Source organism: Oryctolagus cuniculus, chromosome 8, assembly GCF_964237555.1.
Source record: "Oryctolagus cuniculus chromosome 8, mOryCun1.1, whole genome shotgun sequence".
Lineage (NCBI taxonomy): Eukaryota > Metazoa > Chordata > Mammalia > Lagomorpha > Leporidae > Oryctolagus > Oryctolagus cuniculus.
The window spans coordinates 94,561,111-94,584,236 of NC_091439.1; the positions used below are offsets into that span (position 1 = coordinate 94,561,111).

General features: G+C 41.2%; 1 protein-coding gene across 3 annotated transcripts in view; it reads right to left on the minus strand.

Annotated features, from left to right (window-relative positions):
- MOB1B (MOB kinase activator 1B) overlaps positions 1-23,126 on the minus strand; it is a 73,232-nt gene that overhangs the window by 17,213 nt on the left and 32,893 nt on the right. For all 3 annotated transcript variants that reach the window (XM_070048045.1, XM_008267766.4, XM_070048044.1), the window contains exons 2-3: positions 12,896-13,062; positions 2,129-2,222 (exon numbers count right to left, since the gene is read on the minus strand). In XM_070048045.1, coding sequence (XP_069904146.1) covers positions 2,129-2,222; positions 12,896-13,062 — 261 coding nt within the window. The remainder of the gene's footprint in view (positions 1-2,128; positions 2,223-12,895; positions 13,063-23,126) is intronic.

Sequence of the window (23,126 nt, forward strand, 5' to 3'; positions counted from 1 at the left end):
AGCTAACTCATGTAAGTTCAAACAGGGTGAAAAAGAACAAGAGGCACCTGCAACTACAAACCCAAAGTGAGGTCCACAGAGGCCTTTTCTCCAAAGCAAACACTGCAGAGGAGGGAAAACCTCAGAACATACCTCTCTGCAAGAAGGGATCTGTAAGGGGACTGAGAAGCACTGGATTCTGACTGACTTCTCTGCAGGCCAAAAAGAAGTGAAGGCTCACTTTTATGCCTTTTCTAGTGCGGTCTTCCTCTCTCTTCACTGAAAACTGCCAGCTCCTCATTTACCTCCTTCTGTGGTATTACCATACCTTTCCTTTTTTAAAAAAGATTTATTTATTTATTTGAAAGTCAGAGTTACATAGAGAGAGGAGAGGCAGAGCGACAGAGAGAGGTCTTCCATCTGCTGGTTCACTCCCCAGATGGCCAAAACAGCCGGAGCTGCGCCGATCCGAAACCAGGAGCCAGGAGCTTATTCCAGGTCTCCCATGTGGGTGCAGGGGCCCAAGGACTTGGGCCGTCTTTTACTGTTTTCCCAGGCTATAGCAAAGGGCTGGATAGGAAGAGGAGCAGTCGGAACTAGAACCAGTGCCCATATGGGATGCCAGGGCTTTAACCCACTGCGCCACAGCGCTGGCCCCACCATACTTTTCCTAAGCTTTTACACCTCTATGAGCACTGTGACCATCTGACCAAATTGTCTGAGTCCATGGCAACATATGGGACGATATTTTTGTGATGAATGTTTCTGTGTACAGGCAAAACACACAAAAGGCCTTATAGCTAGTTAGTTCTAAATGAAGAATAGCTGCTATTGTTATTATTAACAGTAATAATAAAGGTTTCAAAAGTATATTGATCTGGCCGGTGCCGTGGCTCAATAGGCTAATCCTACGTCTTGCGGCGCCGGCACACCGGGTTCTAGTCCTGGTCGGGGCGCTGGATTCTGTACTGGTTGCCCCTCTTTCAGGCCAGCTCTCTGCTGTGGCCAGGGAGTGCAGTGGAGGATGGCCCAAGTGCTTGGGCCCTGCACCCACATGGGAGACAAGGAGAAGCACCTGGCTCCTGCCTTCGGATCAGGGTGGTACACTGGCTGCAGCGCGCCAGCCGCAGTGGCCATTGGAGGGTGAACCAATGGTAAAGGAAGACCTTTCTCTCTCTCTCTCTCTCTCTCACTGTCTACTCTGCCTGTTATTTAAAAGAAAAAAAAAAGTATATTGATCTAACCAACATTTATTGAGTGCTAACTAGGCAGCAGGCATTGTTCTTATACCAAAAAGAAGTTAAAGGGGGCCAGCGCTGTGGCACAGATGGTTAACACCCTGGCCTGAAGCGCCAGCATCTCATATGGACGCCGATTCTAGTCCCAGCTGCTCCACTTCCAATCCAGTTCTCTGCTATGGCCTGGGAAAGCAGCAGAGGATGGCCCAAGTCCTTGGGCCCCTGCACCCACATGAAAGACCCAGAAGAAGCTCCTGGCTCCTGGCTTCGGATTAGCACAGCTCTGGCCGTGGCAGCCAACTGCGGAGTGAACCATCAAATGGAAGACCTTACTCTCTCTTTGCCTCTCCTCTCTCTGTGTAACTCTGACTTTCAAATAATAAATAAATCTTTAAAAAAAAGTCTAACATTATATAAGATGTATACTCATAAATAGTATATTGTAACAAATAAATATAACCATTGTAAAAGTTAAGTAGAAAGAGCTCATCTAAAGAAGTCAGAAGGCTTCAGAGAGAAGAAGTATTTAATATGGGCCTTGAGGACAGGTAAGATTTTTTGAAATATTCACAAATGATAGGAAAGAAAAGGGAAAGAAGAAAAATATCCCAGAACAGAAAAGAATGAGCAAGTTTTCAGAGAGTAATGGAGGGGACAGTAAAGCATTTCCAGTAAGCCAGTTTGGATAGAACAGGGAAGACACATAAGCAAATGGAACAAAGGCAGAATGGAAGACTACAGGGAGAGTTGGGCATCAGTTCAAGCCAAGGCACATGGATTTGATAAATCAGTCATTGGCAAACCCCTAAGGCAGACGCTAAGTAGAGAAATTGCATGGCCAGAAACTTTCTTCTTATCTAAGTACTATAAAGGAGAATACAAATGACTAGTTATCATTAATGACATCTTACTTTGGGCCAGCTGACATCACTGGACAGCTCTCTTCTGTACAGAAGTCTGTGATGGTCCCATAAAGCATGTTGATCTGATTGAAGAAATCCACAGCTGCAAAACAAATATCAGTTATTAATAAAACAGAATGTTTAAAACAAAATTTTACTTAAGGACAATCTTATGGTTATCAGTGTTCTTTCCCCTACAAAGAACAGGTGAAAGGTACACACAAAAGCCTCAATATTTGGCTACACAGGAATTAGCAGCTTAGGTTTATCAAGTAACTCAATTAAGAGGGCAAGCACACAATGGGGGAAGTTTTTTGCAACACATAAAAACAAAAAGCTCGTATCCAGAATATATAAAGAACTCCTATAAGTCAATAAGAAAAGGACAACGCTGTAGAAAAATGTGAGACAGGCTGAACCATCACTTTATTTATTTATTTATTTAAGATTTTTTATTTATTTACTTGAGAGGCAGAGTTACAGACAGTGAGAGGGAGAGGCAGAGAGAGAGAGAGAGAGGTCTTCCATCTGCTGGTACATTCCCCAATTGGCTGCAACAGCTGGAGCTCAGCCGATCCGAAGCCAGGAGGCAGGAGCTTCTTCCAAGTCTCCCACTCAGGTGCAGGGGTCCAAGGACTTGGGTCATCATCTACTGCTTTCCGAGGCCATGGCAGAGAGCGGGATTAGAAGTGGAGCAGCCAGGACTTGAACCAGTGCTCATATAGGATGCCGGCACCACAGGCGGCAGCTTTACCCACTATGCCACAGCACCAGCCCCGAACCATCACTTTACAAAAGAAGATTTCAGTCAAAAATCCTATGAAAAGATGCAAGCAACTATGGAACAGCACATTTAAATGACGGTGGATGCCATTATACAGCGCCCCCCCCCCAAAAAAAATCCAAGAATATCCAACACATACACAAAAATGAACAAAGTGCATATCAAGATTTATAAGACACAATGAATAAAACAGGTCTTGGCAGACCAGCAAGACAGAACAGAGAGCTCAGAAACAGATGCAAGCATTATGCCATCACTGCAGAGCAGTAGGCAAAGGACAGTCTTCTCATAAACATTCCCAAGTCAACCGGCTATTGACATTGAAAACAATAAGACTTAACTCTTCACTCAAAACATACCCAAAAAGCAATCCCAAGTGGACTGTATCTCTAAATGTAAAAAGCAAGACATCAAAATTTAAGAGCATGGAAAGAGGCCAGCACCGCAGCTCACTAGGCTAATCCTCCGCCTTGTGGCGCCGGCACACCGGGTTCTAGTCCCGGTCGGGGCACCGGATTCTGTCCCGGTTGCCCCTCTTCCAGGCCAGCTCTCTGCTGTGGCCAGGGAGTGCAGTGGAGGATGGCCCAAGTGCTTGGGACCTGCACCCCATGGGAGACCAGGAGAAGCACCTGGCTCCTGCCATAGGATCAGCGCAGTGCGCCGGCTGCGGCGGCCATTGGAAGGTGAACCAACGGCAAAAAGGAAGACCTTTCTCTCTGTTTCTCTGTCTCTCACTGTCCACTCTGCCTGTTAAAAAAAAAAATAAAAACATGGAAAGAACACGTTTACAACCTTTGGCATTGACATATTTCTTTGAAAGAAGGGAAAAAGCAATAGTTATACAGAATAGGTTTCCATGTATTTCATTAGATTTATTTTAGGTTTCTGGTATTTGATAGTTATCTGTAACTTTTTATATTGAACTAGAGTCCACAACCCTATGAAAGTCATCTTTTGGTATAACAATTTGGTATGGCAGTAACAATCATAGTTGTTTAGATTTTCAACATACATATTCACGTTGGCTATAAATGGAAAAGGTTCCATCTTCCTTTCCAGTCACTGTTATCTTTTATTCTTTTTCCTACTGTACTGCATTGGATAAAATTCCATTAAAGTGGGGGTGGAAGTGGATATCCTTGACTTACTCCTAATCTGCAAAAACTTAAACTTTTCTGTTATGTTTGCTTTTGCTACTGCTTTTTTTTTCTTTTTTTAAAGATTTATTAATTTATTTGTTTGAAAGTCAAAGTTACACAGAGAGAGGAGAGGCAGAGAGAGAGAGAGAGAGAGAGGTCTTCTCATCCACTAGTTCACTCCCCAATTGGCTGCAATGGCCAGAACTGCGCCAATCCAAAGCCAAGAGCCAGGAGCTTCCTCCGGGTCTCCCACGCAGGTGCAGGAGCCCAAGGACTTGGGCCATCTTTTACTGCTTTCCCAGGCCATAGCAGAGAGCTGGATCAGAAATGGAGCATCTGGGTCTCGAACCGGTGCCCATATGGGATGCCGGCACCAGTGGCGGCTTTACCCACTACGCCACAGCACTGGCCCTTGCTACTGCTTTTCTCCAAAACCTGATGCTTTAACAGAGGTTCTCATTTATTATTTACTTGACAATATATTTCTTCAATAAACTCAACATGATAATAATATGTTAAGACTTTTTAAATACAGCTAGATTGAATTTCCTAATATTTTTATTAGGATTCGTAACCTAAGTTCAATCAATAAATTAGATGGCTTAGTTCTCTTTCTGATTATGTTCATACAGAGCTCAAAACACATAATCTCTGTAAGAGCCAAAGGCTGGTGTTATTTCTTCCTTAAGTGCTTGGTTGCGGGGCCGGCGCTGTGACATAGTAGGTAAAGCCGCTGCATGCAGTGTTGGCATCCTATATGGGTCCCCGGCTGCTCCACTTCTGATCCAGCTCTCGACTATGTCCTGAGAAAGCAGTGGAAGATGACCCAAGTCCTTGGGCCCCTGCACCCGCGTGGGAGACCTTGAAGAAGCTCCGGGCTCCTGGCTTTGGACAGGTGCAGCTCCAGCCGTTGCAGCCAGCTGAGGAGTGAACCAACAGATGGAAGACCTCTTTCTCTCTGTCTCTCCTTCTCTCTCTGTGTAACTCTGACTTTCAAATAAATAAATAAAATCTTTTTTAAAATGCTTGGTAGGAATACCCATTGTGTTAAGATTTCAATTAGATTATAATTATCAAAACAATAATTATAAGACTATTCAAATTATTTTTTATTCTAGTGTTAACATTTGTTAAGTTGAATTTGTAACAGGAATTTGTCTATTTCAATTAAACCTTCAAATTCTGGGCATAAATTTGAACTACATTTATAATATTCTCATGACTATGAGTATTTAAGAGTTATATAGATCTATGTAAGATCTGCAGTGATATTACCTTTTTCACTCCTAATATTGGCTATTTGCATTCTCTATTAATTTTTGTCTCTAGACTTGTCTTATCAAGGGTTATAAACTTCATTAGACTTTTCAAAAGAACAATTTTTTGATTTGCTAATTATTTTTGCTGTATGTTTTCATTACCTCATTCTATTTTGAGAGACAGGGGAGAAGAGCTCCCACTGGTTCACCCCCCAAATGCAAAACAGCTGTCAAGCCTTCTAACCTCCAGAGTGATAAGCTAAGTAAAACTCTGGTTTTTAAAAATATTTTTTCATTTTATTTGAAAGGTAGAAACAGATCCTCTACCTGCTAGTTTACTCACAAATGCCACAGTAGCCAGGGCAAAACAAGAATCCCAGAATTCAATCCTGGTCTCCCACCTGGCTTGCAGGAATCTAAATACTTGAGCCATCTTCTACTGTCTCCCAAAATGCAAGTAACCAGAAAGCTGGATGGGAAGCAGAGGAGCTGCGACTTGAATCAGGCACACTGATACGAAATGCAGGTGCCTCAAATAAGGCATTAACTGCAGCCACACACACACACACCCCCTTCTCTTCTACAGAAAGTACCAAGATTTGGCTATTTTATTACATCAACAGAAAACAGACTAGTACACTCTTGATTAGTGAATTTTACTTAAAGTTTACTTACATGTTCTGATAAAACATGACTATCAGTGATGTTTGGATTAGTGTTTAGCCTCTTAGTTTCAACTTTTATACATCTGCATATTTAAAGTATTTTTTAAAATATTTTATTTATTTTATTGGAGGGGTAGAGCTACAGAGAGAAGGAGAGACAGAAAGGTCTTCCATTCACTGTTTCACTCCCCAGATGGCTAGAACGACTGGAGCTGAGCAGACCAGAAGAAAGAGCCAAGAGCTTCCTCCTGGTCTTCCACACAGGCACAAGGACCCAAGCACTTGGGCCATCCTCCACAGCTTTCCCAGGCCATAGCAGAAAGCCAGATCAGAAGAGCAGCAGCCAGGACACGAACCGGTGCCCATATGGGATGCTGGTGCCACAGGCGGAGGCTTAGTGTACTATGCCACAGCGCCCGACCCTAAAGTATGTTTTTAAGATTTATTTTATTTATTTGAAAGGCAGAGTTGGTGGTGTGGGTGGAAGAGAGATCCTCCATTCACTAGTTTACTCCCTAAATGGCCAGGGTTGGGACAGGCCAAAGTCAGAAGCGAGGAGTTTCACCCAAGTCTTCCATGTGAGTACAGGTACACAAGCACTTGGACCAAATATTTCCCACTGCTTTCCTCAGGCGCATTAGCAGAGAGATGGATCAGAAGTGGAGCAGCTGGGACTTGAACTTGCTCCCACATGGGATACTGGCATTTCAGGCAGTGGCTTAATCCATGAAGCCACAGTACTGTCTCCTAAAGTACGTTCTTGGAAACAGCATTCAAATTTGTTTTGTAACCATCAAAATAGAATCATCTTTTTAAAAAAAATAAATTTGTTTTCATCTACTTGAAAGGCAGTGCAACAGAAAGAGAAATACTCACCAAATGCTGACAACAGCCAGGCAAAAGCTAGGAGCCCAAACTCCATCCAAGTCTGCTATGTATAGCAGTGGTCAGGCAAATTGGCCATCATCCGCTATCCCCCAGTATGCATTAGCAAGAAGCTGTACTGGAAGCAGAGGAGCTGAATTTCAGCTGACACTCCAACATGGGATGCAGGCATCCCAAGCAGCAGTTTAATCTGCTGCTCTACAACACCCACCGTCACTATTTTTTATTGAAGTATTTTGTCATTTACTTTTTTTTTTTTTTTTTTTTTTTGACAGGCAGAGTTAGACAGTGAGAGAGAGAGAGAGAGAGAGAGAGAGAGAGAAAGGTCTTCCTTCGGTTCATTCACCCCCCATATGGCTGCTACGGCCAGTGCCCTGCGCCGATCTGAAGCCAGGAGCCAGGTGCCTCCTCCTGGTCTCCCTTGCGGGTGCAGGGCCCAAGCACTTGAGCCATCCTCCACTGTCTTCCCAGGCCACAGCAGAGAGCTAGACTGGAAGAGGAGCAACCGGGACAGAATCCGGCGCCCCAACCAGGACTAGAACCCGGGGTGCCAGTGCCGCAGGCGGAGGATTAGCCTAGTAAGCTGCAGTGCTGGCTTGTCATTTACATTTAATACAATTACTAACATTTGGATTTTAATCCACAATCTTAATAATATTTGGTATAGATTTATCCTATTTATTATAATTATTTTTTGATTGTGTTCTTAGGAATTATTTTAATCATTCTGTTTTTCTCATATTAGCTAGGTAATTATACATCCATTTATTATTATTTCACTCCTAACCTAGAGCAAGAGTTGGCAAACCATGGCCACAGGCCAAATTTGGCATACCACCTGCTTTCATAAACAGTTTTACTGGAATACAGCCAGCCTAGTCAGTTATAAACATCTCTGACAGCTTTCTTCCTATAACAACAGAACGGAAGAGCTACAACAGAATCTTTGTGACCGGCAAACTCTAAAATGTTTACTATCTTGTCTTATAAAGTTTGTTAACTCTTGACCTAGAGTATAGAACATCACATCCTAGATTTTAAAAAGTCGCAAACACAAGACAGACATTGTGGTGCAGCAGGTTAAGTAGCCACTTGAGATGCCAAATTGGAGTGCTGGTTCAAATCCTGGCTACTCCACTTTTGATCTAGCTTCCTGCTGGTAGATGCATCCTTGAGCTAGCAGGTGATGGTTCAAGCACTTGGGTCCCTGCTACTCACATGGGAGACCTGGATGGAGTTCCAGAGTCCTGGTTTTGGCCTGCCTAGTCCTCACTGTTATGGGCATTTGTGCAGTGAACCACAGGATGGAAGATTTCTCTGTTTCTCAGCCTTTGAAGTAGATGGAAATAGCTAAATATTTATTTTTTTTTAAGTCACATACATCCTCCAGACAATGCACAGCCCTTGGATATGCTAGAAACTATGGCAGCCTCTAAGAATATAGTGAGGAACAAAACTGACTCAATGGCCTGCCCTTGAAGGTTTACACAGCAGTACCGAAGAGTTATCACTTGAGTTTCTCATGAAGAAAAGTAAACATGGAAGCGAACAGGTTGCCCTCAGAGCACTCTTAATACATAAAGCACAATCAATAAAGATTTACTGCAAATTACCTCAAGGAAGCCACAAGGAATGTTCTGGTAACCACTGACATCTCTAGCCAGATCCTAACAACTTATGCCTATAGTGTAAGAATTGTATCTTTTCAAGTTGCTAAGGTAGAAAGAGAACATCCAGCCAGATTTTTAAGGACAAACACTACACGTGGTGACCATGAGCTCAGTGTCTGTTCTCTCTTGTTCACACAGTTCTAACATTTCTTTTTCAAGCCATTAATCACCCATGAGCAGCACCATGCTTTGTAAATTCAGACTGTCTGAGCAGAAGAAAAAAATGACTGAGGAGTCAAACTTAATTATTGATGAAAGTAGGGCAGTAATAAGTACAATGCCAAATTAAATCCTAACCATTTTCTTCTACTGTCCTACCGCAGTGAGCCAAGATTAAATAATGACTCTGCAACAGTAATTCTTAAATTGTCCTCAATTTGAACAGGACAATCTATAGCTTTTAAAATAACTCATATAGGTTTGAATCCCAGCACCTATACTTACCAGTTTGAGTTATTTAATCTCCCTGAACCTCAGTTACCCACCTTTAAAATTGGAGTTAACTGGAGCACAGTCTTGGGCCTAGCAGTTTAGACACATGCATCTAATACTGGAATACCTGGTTCAATATGAGGGTCCTTGATTCCAGCTCTTTACTAATGCAGACCCTGGGAAGCAGCGATGATAGCTACCCACGAGAGAAACCTGGATTGAGTTCTAGGTATTCAGCTTTGGCCCAGGCAGAGAGAGTCATTGCAGGTATTTGGGGAATGAACCAATGGATGGCAGCTGTCTCTCTCTCAAATGCACACATAATAATAAAATAAAATAGAACCAATCACGGAGTACCAAAAAAATATGTGCTTACCATAAAGCAGCATTTCAGTAAGCACTAGTTTCCTTTCCCAAACCAAGATACAGCTTCAGGACTCTGTGCCCTATAAACTTTTTATGTTATGCACTCTGTTCTTTTCCAGAATCCTAAACCTTCCTAACATCTTCTTTAGAAGTTATCACTCTTATCTATTTTTCTACTAGAAAAATGTTCAAAAACAAGCTCGGTTTCTGGCTATGAGACTAGTTATTGAATTTGTAAAGATTTCCCATCTTTTACCACTTATCTTCATTAAGCTGGTATAATAAAGCCAAAAGAGTGCTAAGATGCCAATCTTATCAAGAATTTCCTCCTTTTTTTATGCACCTGAAATGTTTATCTAATCATTGCCAATGAGTGGCAATACCCATCTAGTCTCAAATGCTATTCACATCATCAATTGCCATTTTAGGGACCGGCACTGTGGCACAGCAGGTTAAAAGCCCTGGCCTGAAACGTCGGCATCCCATGTGGGTGCTGGTTCTAGTCCAGGCTGCTCCTCTTCCTATCCTGCTCTCTGCTACAGCCTGGGAAAGCAGTAGAAGATGGCCCAAGTCCTTGAGCCCCTGCACCCAAGTGGGAGAGTCAGAAGAAGCTCCTGACTGCAGATCAGCTCAGCTCCAGCCATTGCAGCCATTTGGGGAGTAAACCAGTGGATGGAAGACCTTTCTCTCTCTGTAACTTTTTCAAATAAATAAAAATAAATCTTTTAAAAAATTGTAATTTGAGCCGGCGCCGCAGCTCAATAGGCTAATCCTCCCCCTTGCGGCGCCGGCACACCGGGTTCTAGTCCTGGTCGGGGTGCCGGATTCTGTACTGGTTGCCCCTCTTTCAGGCCAGCTCTCTGCTGTGGCCAGGGAGTGCAGTGGAGGATGGCCCAAGTGCTTGGGCCCTGCACCCCATGGGAGACCAGGAGAAGCACTTGGCTTCTGGCTTCGGATCAATGTGGTGTGCCGACCGCGGCAGCCATTGGAGGGTGAACCAACGGCAAAAGAAGACCTTTCTCTCTGTCTCTCACTGTCCACTCTGCCTGTCAAAAAAAAAAAAAAAAAAATTGTAATTTGAGAAGATTACTATAAATAACAAACTTTAGAATCTAACATTTCAGGCAAATATTGCATTTTCAAGCAGAATTACATGTTCAAAGCAGATAATGTATTGCTTCATTCCAAAGTAATTTTTGTCCAAGTAAATAGGATAATTCTGGAATGCCAGTGAAATTTCAGTATTTCAATAGCACAGACACTCACTTTCAGCAACAGAAAGAGAATACAGACAGAAAATACTGATCTGGAGCTGGCATTGTGGCAGAGTTAGTTAAGCCGTCACCTGCCAAGCCAACGCCAGCATCCCATATGGGGCAGTTCAAGGCCTTGTTGCTCCACTTTTATCCAGCTCCCTGCTTACCCACATGGGTAAGCAGTGGAACGTTGCCCAAGTACTTGGGCCCCTGCACCCACATGCAATACCCAGATGGAGTCCCAGGCTCCTTTGGTCTGGCCCAGCCCTGGTTGTTTTGGCCATTTGGGGAGTGAACCAGTAGATGGAAGACACCTCTCCCATCATTCTCTGTAACTCTGCCTTTAAAATGAATAAGTAAATCCTAAGAAGAAAGGGAGATAGAAAGAAAATAATGATCTGCTTTTATACATAGAAGTCAAAATTTCTTGTAGTATAGTGGCTCTAATCATTGTTATATTTTTGATATTAGTAAATAAGGTCTCAAGGGGCCAGCATTGTAGTGTAGCAGGTAAAGCTGACACCTGGGATGCCAGCATAATATATGGGTGCTGGTTCATGTCCTGGCTGCTCAACTGCCAATCCAGCTCATCGCTAATGGGCCTGGGAAAAGTAACACAAGATGACCCAAGTTTTTGGGTCCCTGTCACCACGTGGGAGACCTGGATAAAGCTCCTGGCTGTTGCAGCCATCTGAGGTGAACTAGTCATAGAAGAGTCTCTTTCTCTCTCTCTCTTTAGCTCTTTCAAATAAAAGAAATAAATTAAAAAATAATTATAAGGTCTCAAATAAACGGCACAAGGGCATAACATGCATAAAAAATGCAGGCTTATACTGGAAATACATTCTTAATATTGTCTTTGAGGTGCTACAAAATCATCTAGTAGATAAGGTGAGTCTCATTAACAGCAAATGAATCAGTTTATTTGAAAAATTCTCTCAGTCTAGAAGGATAAACATAATAATACAGCTCTTGTACAAATGCTGTCACAGGAAGATTTTAAAACATCTCAATGAAATCTGTCTGGGAAACAGGGATTCAGCCTAGTGGTTATGACAGCTGAACACCATTTCAGAGTACCTGGGTTCAATATCTGATTCCAGCTCCTGAAGCTGACTTCCTACATTATAACGCAGACCCTGGGAGACAGTAGTAACAGCCCAGGAAATTGAGTTCCTGCCACACAAATGAGAGACCTGGATGATATGCTAGCCTTGACCCAACCCAGCCCTAACCAATGCCAGCATTTGGGAGTGAATGGGAGAGCTCCCTCTCTCTGCTTCTCTAAAAGTAAATAAACAAAACTTTAATAAGTAAATAAATAAAATCATTCTGGTTCTTAAAAGTTATTACTGGCTAGAAGCTCAGTTTATAAATCCCAAGACATATTTCAAATTACAGTAATACTATTCAAAATTATTATAAGAAAAATACTGTTTTGTTCTTCCTCGATGCTTTAGTTTATGCTTTCAAGGAAATTTCATTTCATTTCTATTAGATTCATATAAATTCCCTTCAGCTATAAAATTATGTCAATCTTTTCACTGGTGCTAAAGAAAACCTCTGAATGCTTATCCTTCAATTTTGATTAATTCCTAAGAATATATTTACTTTGATATTTTTCCTTTATACTTATAAATATTTTTATTAACTTAAAAAGATTACTATTGAATTGACTTTAAAAACAATAAACACAACTTAGACAAACAATCAGGTATGCTCCCGACACAGGCAATTTTATTTAGTTAGAATAGACTTTGAAATTTTATAGCTGTGTATTTGAGCCTCAGCACTGCCATTTAATAGTTACATGATCTAGGCAAGCTAACGATCTTTCTGTCTCGGCATCCTTATCTGTTAAACAGGGATAATTAAAGTATACACATCATATGGTTACAATGAAGAAATAAAATCATCCATGTGGAAAGGACAGCAGTGCTAAACACATTATTAACACTTACAAATATGAGGGGTATTCAGAAAGTTCATGAAAAATGTATATTACCAAATAAACTATGCATGGATTTCCCAACTTTCTGCATGAAAATAAACTACCTCTTAATTCTATTTTTCCACATATCTTGTGAAGTACCCTCATATTATTATTTTTCCACTTAAGTTTGATAAAATCTGTGCCTTCTAGTATTCATACATTACAAAAGGAGACAAGAGTTTTACAAAACTTCATATTCAGAAAATGTAAAAGGGCTAAACGTGGATTGTGACATCATTATATTGTGATATTAGATTGCCAACTAGATGCTAGAATGAGGCTCTTAACCTAAATGAGAGCCCACTGAGAAATAGAAAAACCACTTACTGTTAACTGCAACCCATTCATTTAGATCTTCCCCTTCAGGAAGCATGACAGCCATCCGGAGGTTGCCACTGCCAAGTGTGGCTTCTGCATGCTTTAAGAGTTCATACTGGTGAGACCCCTCTGGAATGTTCTTCTTTGGTTTAAAAGTTTTAGAAGAGCGACTACCACTATGAATAGAAAAGAAAAAAGAAAAAAACACTTTAATATTTAAGGCAAGGCTTTCAACAGGGGTTAGTATGCTATATTACGGGGTAATAAAATACAAGTGATCCCAAATGTTCACAAACAGCAAATACACTTTTAGCTCCTCTCAGCATTAGACCTAAAATGCAATGGCTACATTAAATCACAACACCATAATTGCCGTAACTCCTGTGTTCTCTACCAAAACACATAAAAACTCTCTCTACATTCACTACTATAATCCATAGGGAGAAAAAAGAATTTTTAGGAGCCGGCGCTGTGGCGCAGTGGGTTAACGCCAGGGCCTGAAGTGCCGGCATCCCATATGGGCGCCGGTTCCAGTCCTGGCTGCTCCACTTCCTGTCCATCTCTCTGCTGTGGCCTAGGAAGACAGTAGAGGATGGCCCAACTCCTTGGGCCCCTGCACCCACGTGGGAGACCCAGAGAAAGCTCCTGGCTCCTGGCTTCAGATCAGTGCAGCTCTGGCAGTTGCGGCCAACTGGGGAGTGAACCAGTGGATGGAAGACCTCTCTCTCTCTCTCTCTCTCTCTCTCTCTCTGAATGCCTATATGTTACACACACACCTGAAACTAAGCTTAAAATTGGTTTTAAGAATGTTAAAGAGAAGGCATATTCTCTTAATGCTGCAAATTCTTACTGAATTGTGCTGTATCTTTGTCACTCCCTCTCAATACCTTCTTCTCTTCAGATGAGAACACACTGGAAAGATTCAGAAGAAGCTGGATAACTGAGAGCTCTATAGTCTGGGGTCACTAAATTTACACCACCACAGCGTTCAGATATTTTGAGCATGCATGGAAAGTGGAGTTCCAATAAGAACACATAATAGCAGTTACACTTCCAAGTTCCCCATTACCGTTCCCCCAAGATAAAGCAGCAGTTCTACCCTGGCTACATACAGCACTTGAGGAGCTTTCAGAAAGCACTAAGATAAATGAAAATCTTAAGATGAACTAGGAACCTACTGATCAAGCCAGGCATCCAACTGAAATCACAGGTATATTTCACTCTAAATGGCATTCACCACTGACATTCTCATTTAAATGTAGGTCTCTTCTCAGGTGTCTAATTAGAATTTAATTGACACTCCTTCAGTCTCCACACACATTCCTTCCCTATCTGTGCTCAACAGCTAAGAGACCACTGAAAACATCAATCAGGTGTGTTCTGCTTAGACCCACTCAATACACCTAGTGTACCAGAGTAAATCAGAGGACAACTATCAGACATGGTCAAGCTCTAGACCTGCACTAGAGTGTGGAAACTGTTCTTTAATCAGATAATGCTTTTAGCACCAAATACTCTCCCAGCATCTCTAAAATATAAATAATTACAAACATGTAAATTTATTTATGTAAACATAAGGTATAATTATATATAAATGACTACCAAGCTTGTGGATTATTTCATTTTCTTCCTCCTCCTCACCTCTTATCAAAATTTAGTGTGAGAACATCTTTAACCAACATATTGTACAAAAAGACATTTGACTTAATTTATGTGTGATCAATTACAAAAATAGCTCCCCTGTGACAACATAGTACAAGTGCTGAGAAAGGGTGTTAAGTGCATTCCCTTTAATTAGCCTCAACTCCAGTGATGCAGCAACTGAGGAAGTGCCAAGCAGCTCTGAACAGGGCTGGCTGAGAGCATTAAGAGAGCTACAAGGACCTGTGCTCTGCCTGCACTCAGGAGGGTCAGAGCCTCCCCTAACCACCAAAACCCCTACTGATCAAACTATTCTGCCCCAGAGTTTTACACTTTGTAATGGTTTCTTGATCAGCCCTTTCCTAGACCTACCGGTGATCTTCCACCAAATTCTCGCAAGACCTTACATTTTGGTAGAAAGAAAGAAAAAAGTAGGAGTTGGATTTTATGAAGGCCAGCTCGGCACATACCAGGTATGTCATCTCAAGCAAATTAGCTTTCCACAGCCTGGTTTTTCTTTAGCAGCGAAAGCCTAAGAAAAAAACAACATATCCATACTATCTGTATCACAGAACAGTTGCAAAATGAGAAAATAATATATGTGGAAAAAATTTTTAAACCTGTAAAAGCTGTGCAACTCTTAGTTTTTCATTATCATGACTACAAAGAAAGGATAGGGGCCGGCGCTGTGGCATAGCAGGTAAAGCTGCCGCCTGCAGTGCTGGCATCCTACATGGGCGTGGTTTGAGTCCTGGCTGCTCCACTTGCCATCCAGCTCTCTGCTACAGCCTGGGAAAGCAGTATCAGATGGCCCAAGTCCTTGGGCTCCTGCAACTGTGTGGGAGACCTGGAAGAAGCTCCTGGCTCCTGGCTTGGGATCAGCGCAGCTGCAGACATTGTGGCCAACTGGGGAGTGAACCAGCAGATAGAAGACCTCTCTCTCCTCTCTGCCTCTCCTTCTCTCTCTGTGTAACTCTGACTTTGAAATTAAAAAAAAAAAAAAAAAAAAAGAAAAAAGAAAAAAAAAGAAATGATAGTGCAATACCCAAAGCTAGAATTGACTCCAGTCCTATCTGCTTTGTCTTCCTTCCTTCCTTTTTTCTTCCCTTCCTTGCTGTCCTCTCTTCCTCACTTCCTTAATTAATTTATTTATTTGAAAGGCAGAGCTAAAGAGAGACAGGGAGAAACAGAGAGAAATCTCCCACCCACTGGTTCACTCCTCAAATGGCTACAACTGAAGCCAGGAGCCTGGAACTCCATATAGGACTCCGTGGGTGGCAGGTGACCAAGTACTCTGGCCATCTTCTGCTGCGTTCCCAGGCACGTTAGCAAGGAGCTGGATTGCAAGTGGAGTCCATAAGGGATGTTGCCGCAGCAGGCTATGGCTTCACCTGCTGCAACTCATCATTAGCCCTTGGAAATACATGTTTTTATACAAGTTCAAAATAGAATATTTTTAGTTTTCTGTTGGTTTTTTTCTTTCCTTCTTTCTTTTTGGTGCATACAACCCTATGCTCACCTCAAACTTGGTTCAGGTGATCTCAGAGGTTACATAAGAATCAAGAAAACAAGGCTCCCCTCTGCGTGGCCATTTGGGGAGTTGAACCAGCAGATAGATGATCTCTGCCTCTGTCTGCCTTTCAAATAAATAAGTAAATTTAAAAAAAAAAAAAAAGAAAAAGAAGGAAGGGGAAAAGGGAAAAGGGAAAAGGGAAAAGGGAAAAGGGAGAGGAGAGGAGAGGAGAGGAGAGGAAAAGAGGGGAGGGGAGGGGAAAGGAGAGGAGAGGAGAGGAGAGGAGGGGAGGGGAGGGGAGAGGAGGGGAGGGGAGGGGAGGGGAGGGGAGGGGAGGGGAGGGGAGGGGAGGGGAAGAAAAGAGGCTCAAGGCACTTGGGGAAACAATTAAGATGCTGCTTGGGATACATATCACAGAACCTGGGTTTGAGTCCTGGCTCCACTCCCAATTACAGCTTTCCTGCTATTGAACACTCTGGAGGATGGCAGATGATGGCTCAGGTAGTTAGGTCTTTGCCACTGTGTGGGAGACCCCAACTGAGTTCCCAGACCCTACTATGGTTTTACAAAGGGGCCATTGTGGGCATTTGAGTTCTGAACCATGGGAATTCTGTCCCTCCCTCATCCTCTCTTTGCTTTTCAAATAAAGGAGAAAAAATTTAAATAGTAAAACAAAGTTCTATTTTCTCATCTTCTTAGGTTACTCAGGAAACCACAAATTATCATAAAAGTTTTTTTTTTTATTTTGTCATTTGAAAGCCAAAAAAATGACATTTTACAAAAGGGTATAATTTACAGATGAGATGTTTATAAAATGTTTTTAGTTCTCTGCAGACACCTGCCTGTCTTCTCTATTCCTCTCTGCATGTACCACCAAACTTCCCACATGCTTTTGAGTCCTCCATCTCATTTTCCTTCTTCCTGCTTAATTCAGACAGAATACCTTAACCATCTACTACTTTTTTTAAAATACTTTTTAAAAACTATATTAGGGGCCAGCACTGTGGCACGGTGGGTTGAAGCCCCAGCGTGTAGCGCCAGCATCCCATATGGGCACTGGATCAGGTACCAGCTGCTCCTCTTCGATCCAGCTCTCTGCTATGGCCTGCGAAAGCCTAAGTCCTTGGGCCCCTGAGCCCATGTTGGGGACCCAAAAGAAGCTCCTGGCTCCAGCTTCAGATCGGCTCAGCTCTGGCCATTGCAGTCGTTTGGGGAGTGAACCAAAGGAATGGAAGACCTCTTCCTCTCTGTCTCTATCTCTGTAATTCTTTCAAATAAACAAAATAATTCTTTTTTAAAAACTGTATTAGACTTTTCTTCAACTGCTAGTTGAGATTCCACCAGCATCCTTTCTACCCTGGAAGGGGTAGACAATATTGCTTCTCATTTCTCAAACAACCAACTGATAGATCCTCAAGTTCAAACTACAAACACAAAAGCATGTACACAACAGTCCTCATGGATGACTACAAGCTCTCATAATAGCAACATATGGCCAAAAGCACGGGAAGGGACTTCCAAAGGCTGTGGAGAAATGGAATAAAAATACAACATGAATTTTCAGAAGCCCCCTCATATATTTCATATGGCATTTTAGATATATGAATGCAAATGGTCAAAGCATTTTTCAAAAATGGAAAGTAAGTTGCCCTTTCACTCCACCCTCCCCAGAAGTCCCAGTTATCAATACCTTGTGTATCCTTCCAGAGATTCCATGTCTGCACAAGCATAAGAATGTTTGTGCCTGTCTGATCTTAAATAGGTAGCACACTGTAGTAGACTACATATTTTTCACTTAATATATCCAGGATATTGCTGTGTTAGGCACAAGTAAACGTACTTATTCTTTCCATAGACTGAATAGCATTCCTTGCTATAGATTTAATCAGTCATTTAATATTAAATATTCAGGTTGTTTCCAGTCATTTGCTACCACAAACAATGCTGTGGTAAAAATTCTCATGCATATGTACTTAAGGAAACATTCCTAGAATTGCTGGGCTAAAAGACATGTGCATTTTATTTTTCTCCAATAGGTTATACCTTTTTATAATCCCATTAATAACGAATGAGAGCTGCTACACATTTTTTTCATTTCATTTTACAGGACAAAGATTAGAATGCTAATTTCTCTTACACAGCTTCCAACACAGCACTGTAACTATAGAGAATTTAGAGATTTCTGATAAGAATGTGAATGATGCATTACACCTAAGAGTGCTGTATTAATGATTCTAACATTACGCTGCTGCTATCACTTTCCAAATAAACATCTAAGACATTTAGGTTTGTTTTCCCCTGTTATCTTATAGCTATTTGAAGGAAAATCAATTTTTAAATCAAGACAGTGTGGTCTGTCTGGTAAATAATCACTTCTACGGACAGATCTGACACATATTTCTTATAGTCTTCCAATTTGATTTACTTTTTGTAAATTTCCACAACATCATTTATTTCCTCTTTTAGGTCCTAAAGAATATCTTAGGTTCTGTAGTAACACCTACATTAAATCCCATAAATCATTATTTATTATCTTAACACTACCATCCATCTATACCCTTAATTTTAACCATCTATTGTTCAATCCAACCATCAACAAGATTGCTTGTACTTTCTAAATTGAACTGTGGAATCTTAAGGCTGAAGGGATGAGGGTTGGTGGAAGAAAATTATAGAGAACTCAAAACAAGGGCACTAGGATTAAAAGAATATACATCTGTATATTTTGACACTTAAGAATATGTCAATTTCTTCAGACCAGAGGGAAATTAACTGTCTTAATTTGAGTTAATAGCACCATCCCTTCAAGGTTAAGCAACTTACTCTTACCACAGAGCAAGTTAAATGGCCGAAGAAGAATTCAGTAATAGCCCATATCTGGAATAAGTTATTTAATATTATTAGTCTTGGTTTCTTCATCTATAAAATAGAAATAATAATACCTACCTTACTATTGAACCACATGATAAGAATTCTACTAACAGTAGCACTCTTTGCTCTACCTCTGGGTACCAACTTGTCATTCATATCAATAGCTCTTTATGTCTAAGTCAAAAACTGGAGATCAGGTACCCAATAAAATACTTTTAATCTACAGGTCAGTAGATTAAAACTTCAATCTGAGAACACCTACATCAAAAAAGTAATGATGATGATAGTAATTAATATTTCCTGAGAGTTTTGTGCTGAGAACAATTCATACGCAATTCTCATGTAATCCTCCCAAACTAGTATTCCCAAACAACACAGGTGGACAACCTCAAATCACTGGATGGAGTTCTGAGCTCCTGGCTAAGGCCTGGCCTAGCCCTGACAGTTGCACCAGGTACCTGAACAGGGAACCAACAAACAGAAGGTAGATGGATCTCTCTTCTATCTCTCTCTGCCTTTCAAACACATAAACTTTCTTTAAAAGCCAAACTAGCAGAAAAATCTTTGCAAATAACAAAGGATATGTATCCAAAACACAAAAATCCCTTAAGATTCAACAACAAAACAACCCAATGAAGAAATGGGTAGGCCGGTGCCGCAGCTCACTAGGCTAATCCTGCGCCTTGCGGCGCCGGCACACCGGGTTCTAGTCCCGGTCGGGGAGCCAGATTCTTTCCCGGTTGCCCCTCTTCCAGTCCAGTTCTCTGCTGTGGCCAGGGAGTGCAGTGCAGGATGGCCCAAGTACTTGGGCCCTGCACCCCATGGGAGACCAGGATAAGCACCTGGCTCCTGCCATCAGATCAGCGCGGTGCCCCGGCCGCAGTGCGCCAGCCGCGGCGGCCATTGGAGGGTGAACCAACGGCAAAAGGAAGACCTTTCTCTCTCTGTCTCTCTCTCTCACTGTCCACTCTGCCTGTCAAAAAAACAAACAAAAAAAAAAAAAAACAAAAAAAAAAAACAAAAAAAAGAAAAGAAATGGGTAAAAGATATGAACAAATCCCATCAAAGATAAACAAATAAGCGTATGAACAGATGACTACCATTATTTGTTATCAAAGAATTGTAAATTTAAATAATGAAATACAATGGGCCAGTGGGTTAGGCCATCACTTGCAATGCTGCCAACCCATACCAGAGTGCCAGTTTGAGTCCCAGCTTCTCCACTTCTGATCCAACTTCCTGCTAATGCACCTGGGAAGGCAGTGAAGGATGTCTCAAGTATTTGGGACTCTGCCACCATGTAGAAGATCAAGATGGAGTTTCTGGCTCCTGGCTTCAGCCAAATACAGTCCTGTCTGCTGCAGCCATTTGGGAGAGTGAAGTAGAGAACAGAAGATCTCTCTCTTTCTCTCTCTCTCTCTCTCTCTGTCACTTTGCATTTCAAAAAAAGGGATCTTAAAAAAAAGAGAGACAGAGATACCAATATACTCCCATGAGAATGGCTACAATCCACAATATGACAATATCAAATGCTGATAAGGATGCAATGCAATAGAAACTATTTCATTGCTGGTAGCAATGAAAAAATGATATAGCCAGTTTGGAAAACAATTTGGCAGTTTGCTACAAAGCTAAACAATAATCTTCTCATTCATTCCAGCAGTCATGTTCCTAAGCATTTAACCAAACCTGTACAGGAATGCTTATAGCAACTTTAATCATAATCACCAAAATTGTAAGCAACTAAAATGTCCTTCAATAAACAAACTGTGCTACATCCATACAACAGAATATTCCATTCACTGATCAAAAGAGATGACCATCAAGACTTAAAAAGACAAGAGAAAGCCTTAACAGAATACTACCAAGTAAAAGAAGACAAGTAAAAATGCTATATATTGTATGGTTCCAAATTCATGACATTCTAGCAAAACCAGAGACAGTAAAATGATCAGTCAGGGTTCAAGGGAAGTCAAGAGAGATGACAAGATATATTCCCAGAAGAACTGAAAACATATATCCACACAGACATAACATTTTCAGATTTTCAGAGCAGCGTCATTTATAACAGCCAAAAAGTAGCAACAACTGAAAGATTGATCAATTATAAATGGATAAATACAAAGTGGTATATCTGTAAAACAGAATATTATTCATTAAAAATGAAGTACTGATACATACAACATGGATGAATCTTGATAATATGCTAAATGAAAAAGAATCCAAACACAACATATGTAGTGTCACGTATCATATGATTCCATTTATATGAAATGTCCAGAATAGACCAATATAAGAAGACAGAAAACAGATAGGTTGTTGCCAGAGCTAAGAGAGCAAGGCAAAGGAAAGGGACAACCACTGAAGATATAAGGTCTCAATATGGGTTGATGAAGACATGCTGGAAATTACACAATAGTGACAGTTGCAAAACTTTGTGCATATTTTAAAAGCTACTAAACTGTTCATTTTAAAGGTCAATGTTATGGCACCCATTCCTTCATTCAATCAGTATATTCTATTTGCCTACTTCATTCTAAGTAGCACTATTCTATGCACTGAAACACAGCATTGAACAAGACAAGTAAAGTACCTATTCTCATAGTGAGAAAATAAAAGTAACATTTTCATGAACAAGGGAAAAAAGGTAATTGAGGCTAAGGCATCATAAACAGTGGTTTGAGATGAAACCAGTAAGGCTGGTAGCATCAAATTAGCTAAGATTTTAGAGGCCAAACTGAGGGACTTTAAGTGCAAGTTGAAGTCACTAGAAACTTAGTTTTAAAATCGAAGTGCTACCATCACCTGATTTAAGCTTTTTTAAAAAAATATTCTATAGCTATTATCAAAAAAGACAAAAGAAAACAAGTGGTGGCAAGGATGTAGTAAAAAAGTAAATCCTTAAACACCATTGGTGGAAGTATAAATTAGTGCAGCCACTGTGGAAAACAGTATGGAAGCCCCTCAAAAAATTAAAAGTAGATCTAACTATGTGATCAGCAACCCCATTTCTGGATATTATATCCAAAGGATAGGAAATCAGTATGATGAAGAGATATCTGCACTCCCATGTTCACTACAGTATTAATTCACAATAGCCAAGATATAGAATCAACTTAAGTGTCCATCTGTGGATAAAGAAAATGTGGGGCCAGCGCCGTGGCTCACTAGGCTAATCCTCCGCCTTGCGGCACCAGCACACTGGGTTCTAGTCCCGGTTAGGGCACTGGATTCTATCCCGGTTGCCCCTCTTCCAGGCCAGCTCTCTGCTGTGGCCAGGGAGTGCAGTGGAGGATGGCCCAAGTACCTGGGCCCTGCACCCCATGGGAGACCAGGATAAGTACCTGGCTCCTACCATTGGATCAGCGCGGTGTGCCGGCCGCAGTGCGCCGGCCGCAGCAGCCATTGGAGGGTGAACCAACGGCAAAGGAAGACCTTTCTCTCTCTCTCTCTCTCTCTCTCTCTCACTCTCCACTCTGCCTGTCAAAAAATTTTTTTAAAAATGTGGAAAATATATACAAAGGAATACTATTTTGGTCTTAAAGAAGGAAATCTTTTCATTTGCCATAACATAAACACTGGAAAACATTATATTAAGTGAAATAAGCCAAGAACAGAAAAACAAAGATCACATGATCTCATTCATATGTGCAATCTAAAAAAGTGAAGAAGCAGAGTAGAACAGTGGTTACCAAGGGTGGGGTTGGGAGCCACTGGGTTTTTGGAGAGATGTTGATCAAAGGATAGAAAATTTTAGTTAAGAGGAATAAGAGATCTATTATACAACATGGTGGCCATACTTAATAACAACATACTGTATACCTGCAAATTGTTAAGGTAATAGATTTAATGTCCTCACCATAAATAAATAAAAATGTGACCTAATATACACATTAATTAGTTTTGAGCATTCAAAACATCATGCTACATACAATATGCTAACAGAAACAGGGAGACTCAAGTAGTAACTACTATAAAGAAGAGAATGGTGGCTCAGACTAGCATGGATAGAAAGAAGACAGATTCCAGATACATTTAAAGAGAAGCAATAAGATTCACTCTTAGATTTTGTTTATGGAGAGCAGCAAAAAGAGGAGAATCAAGGATGCCTCCTAGGTTTTTAATCTCAACTAGGTAGAGACTGGGCCATTTACTACAAAGGGTACAGCCTAACGGCTCCTAGACATATTATCTTGAGTACCTATCATACATCCA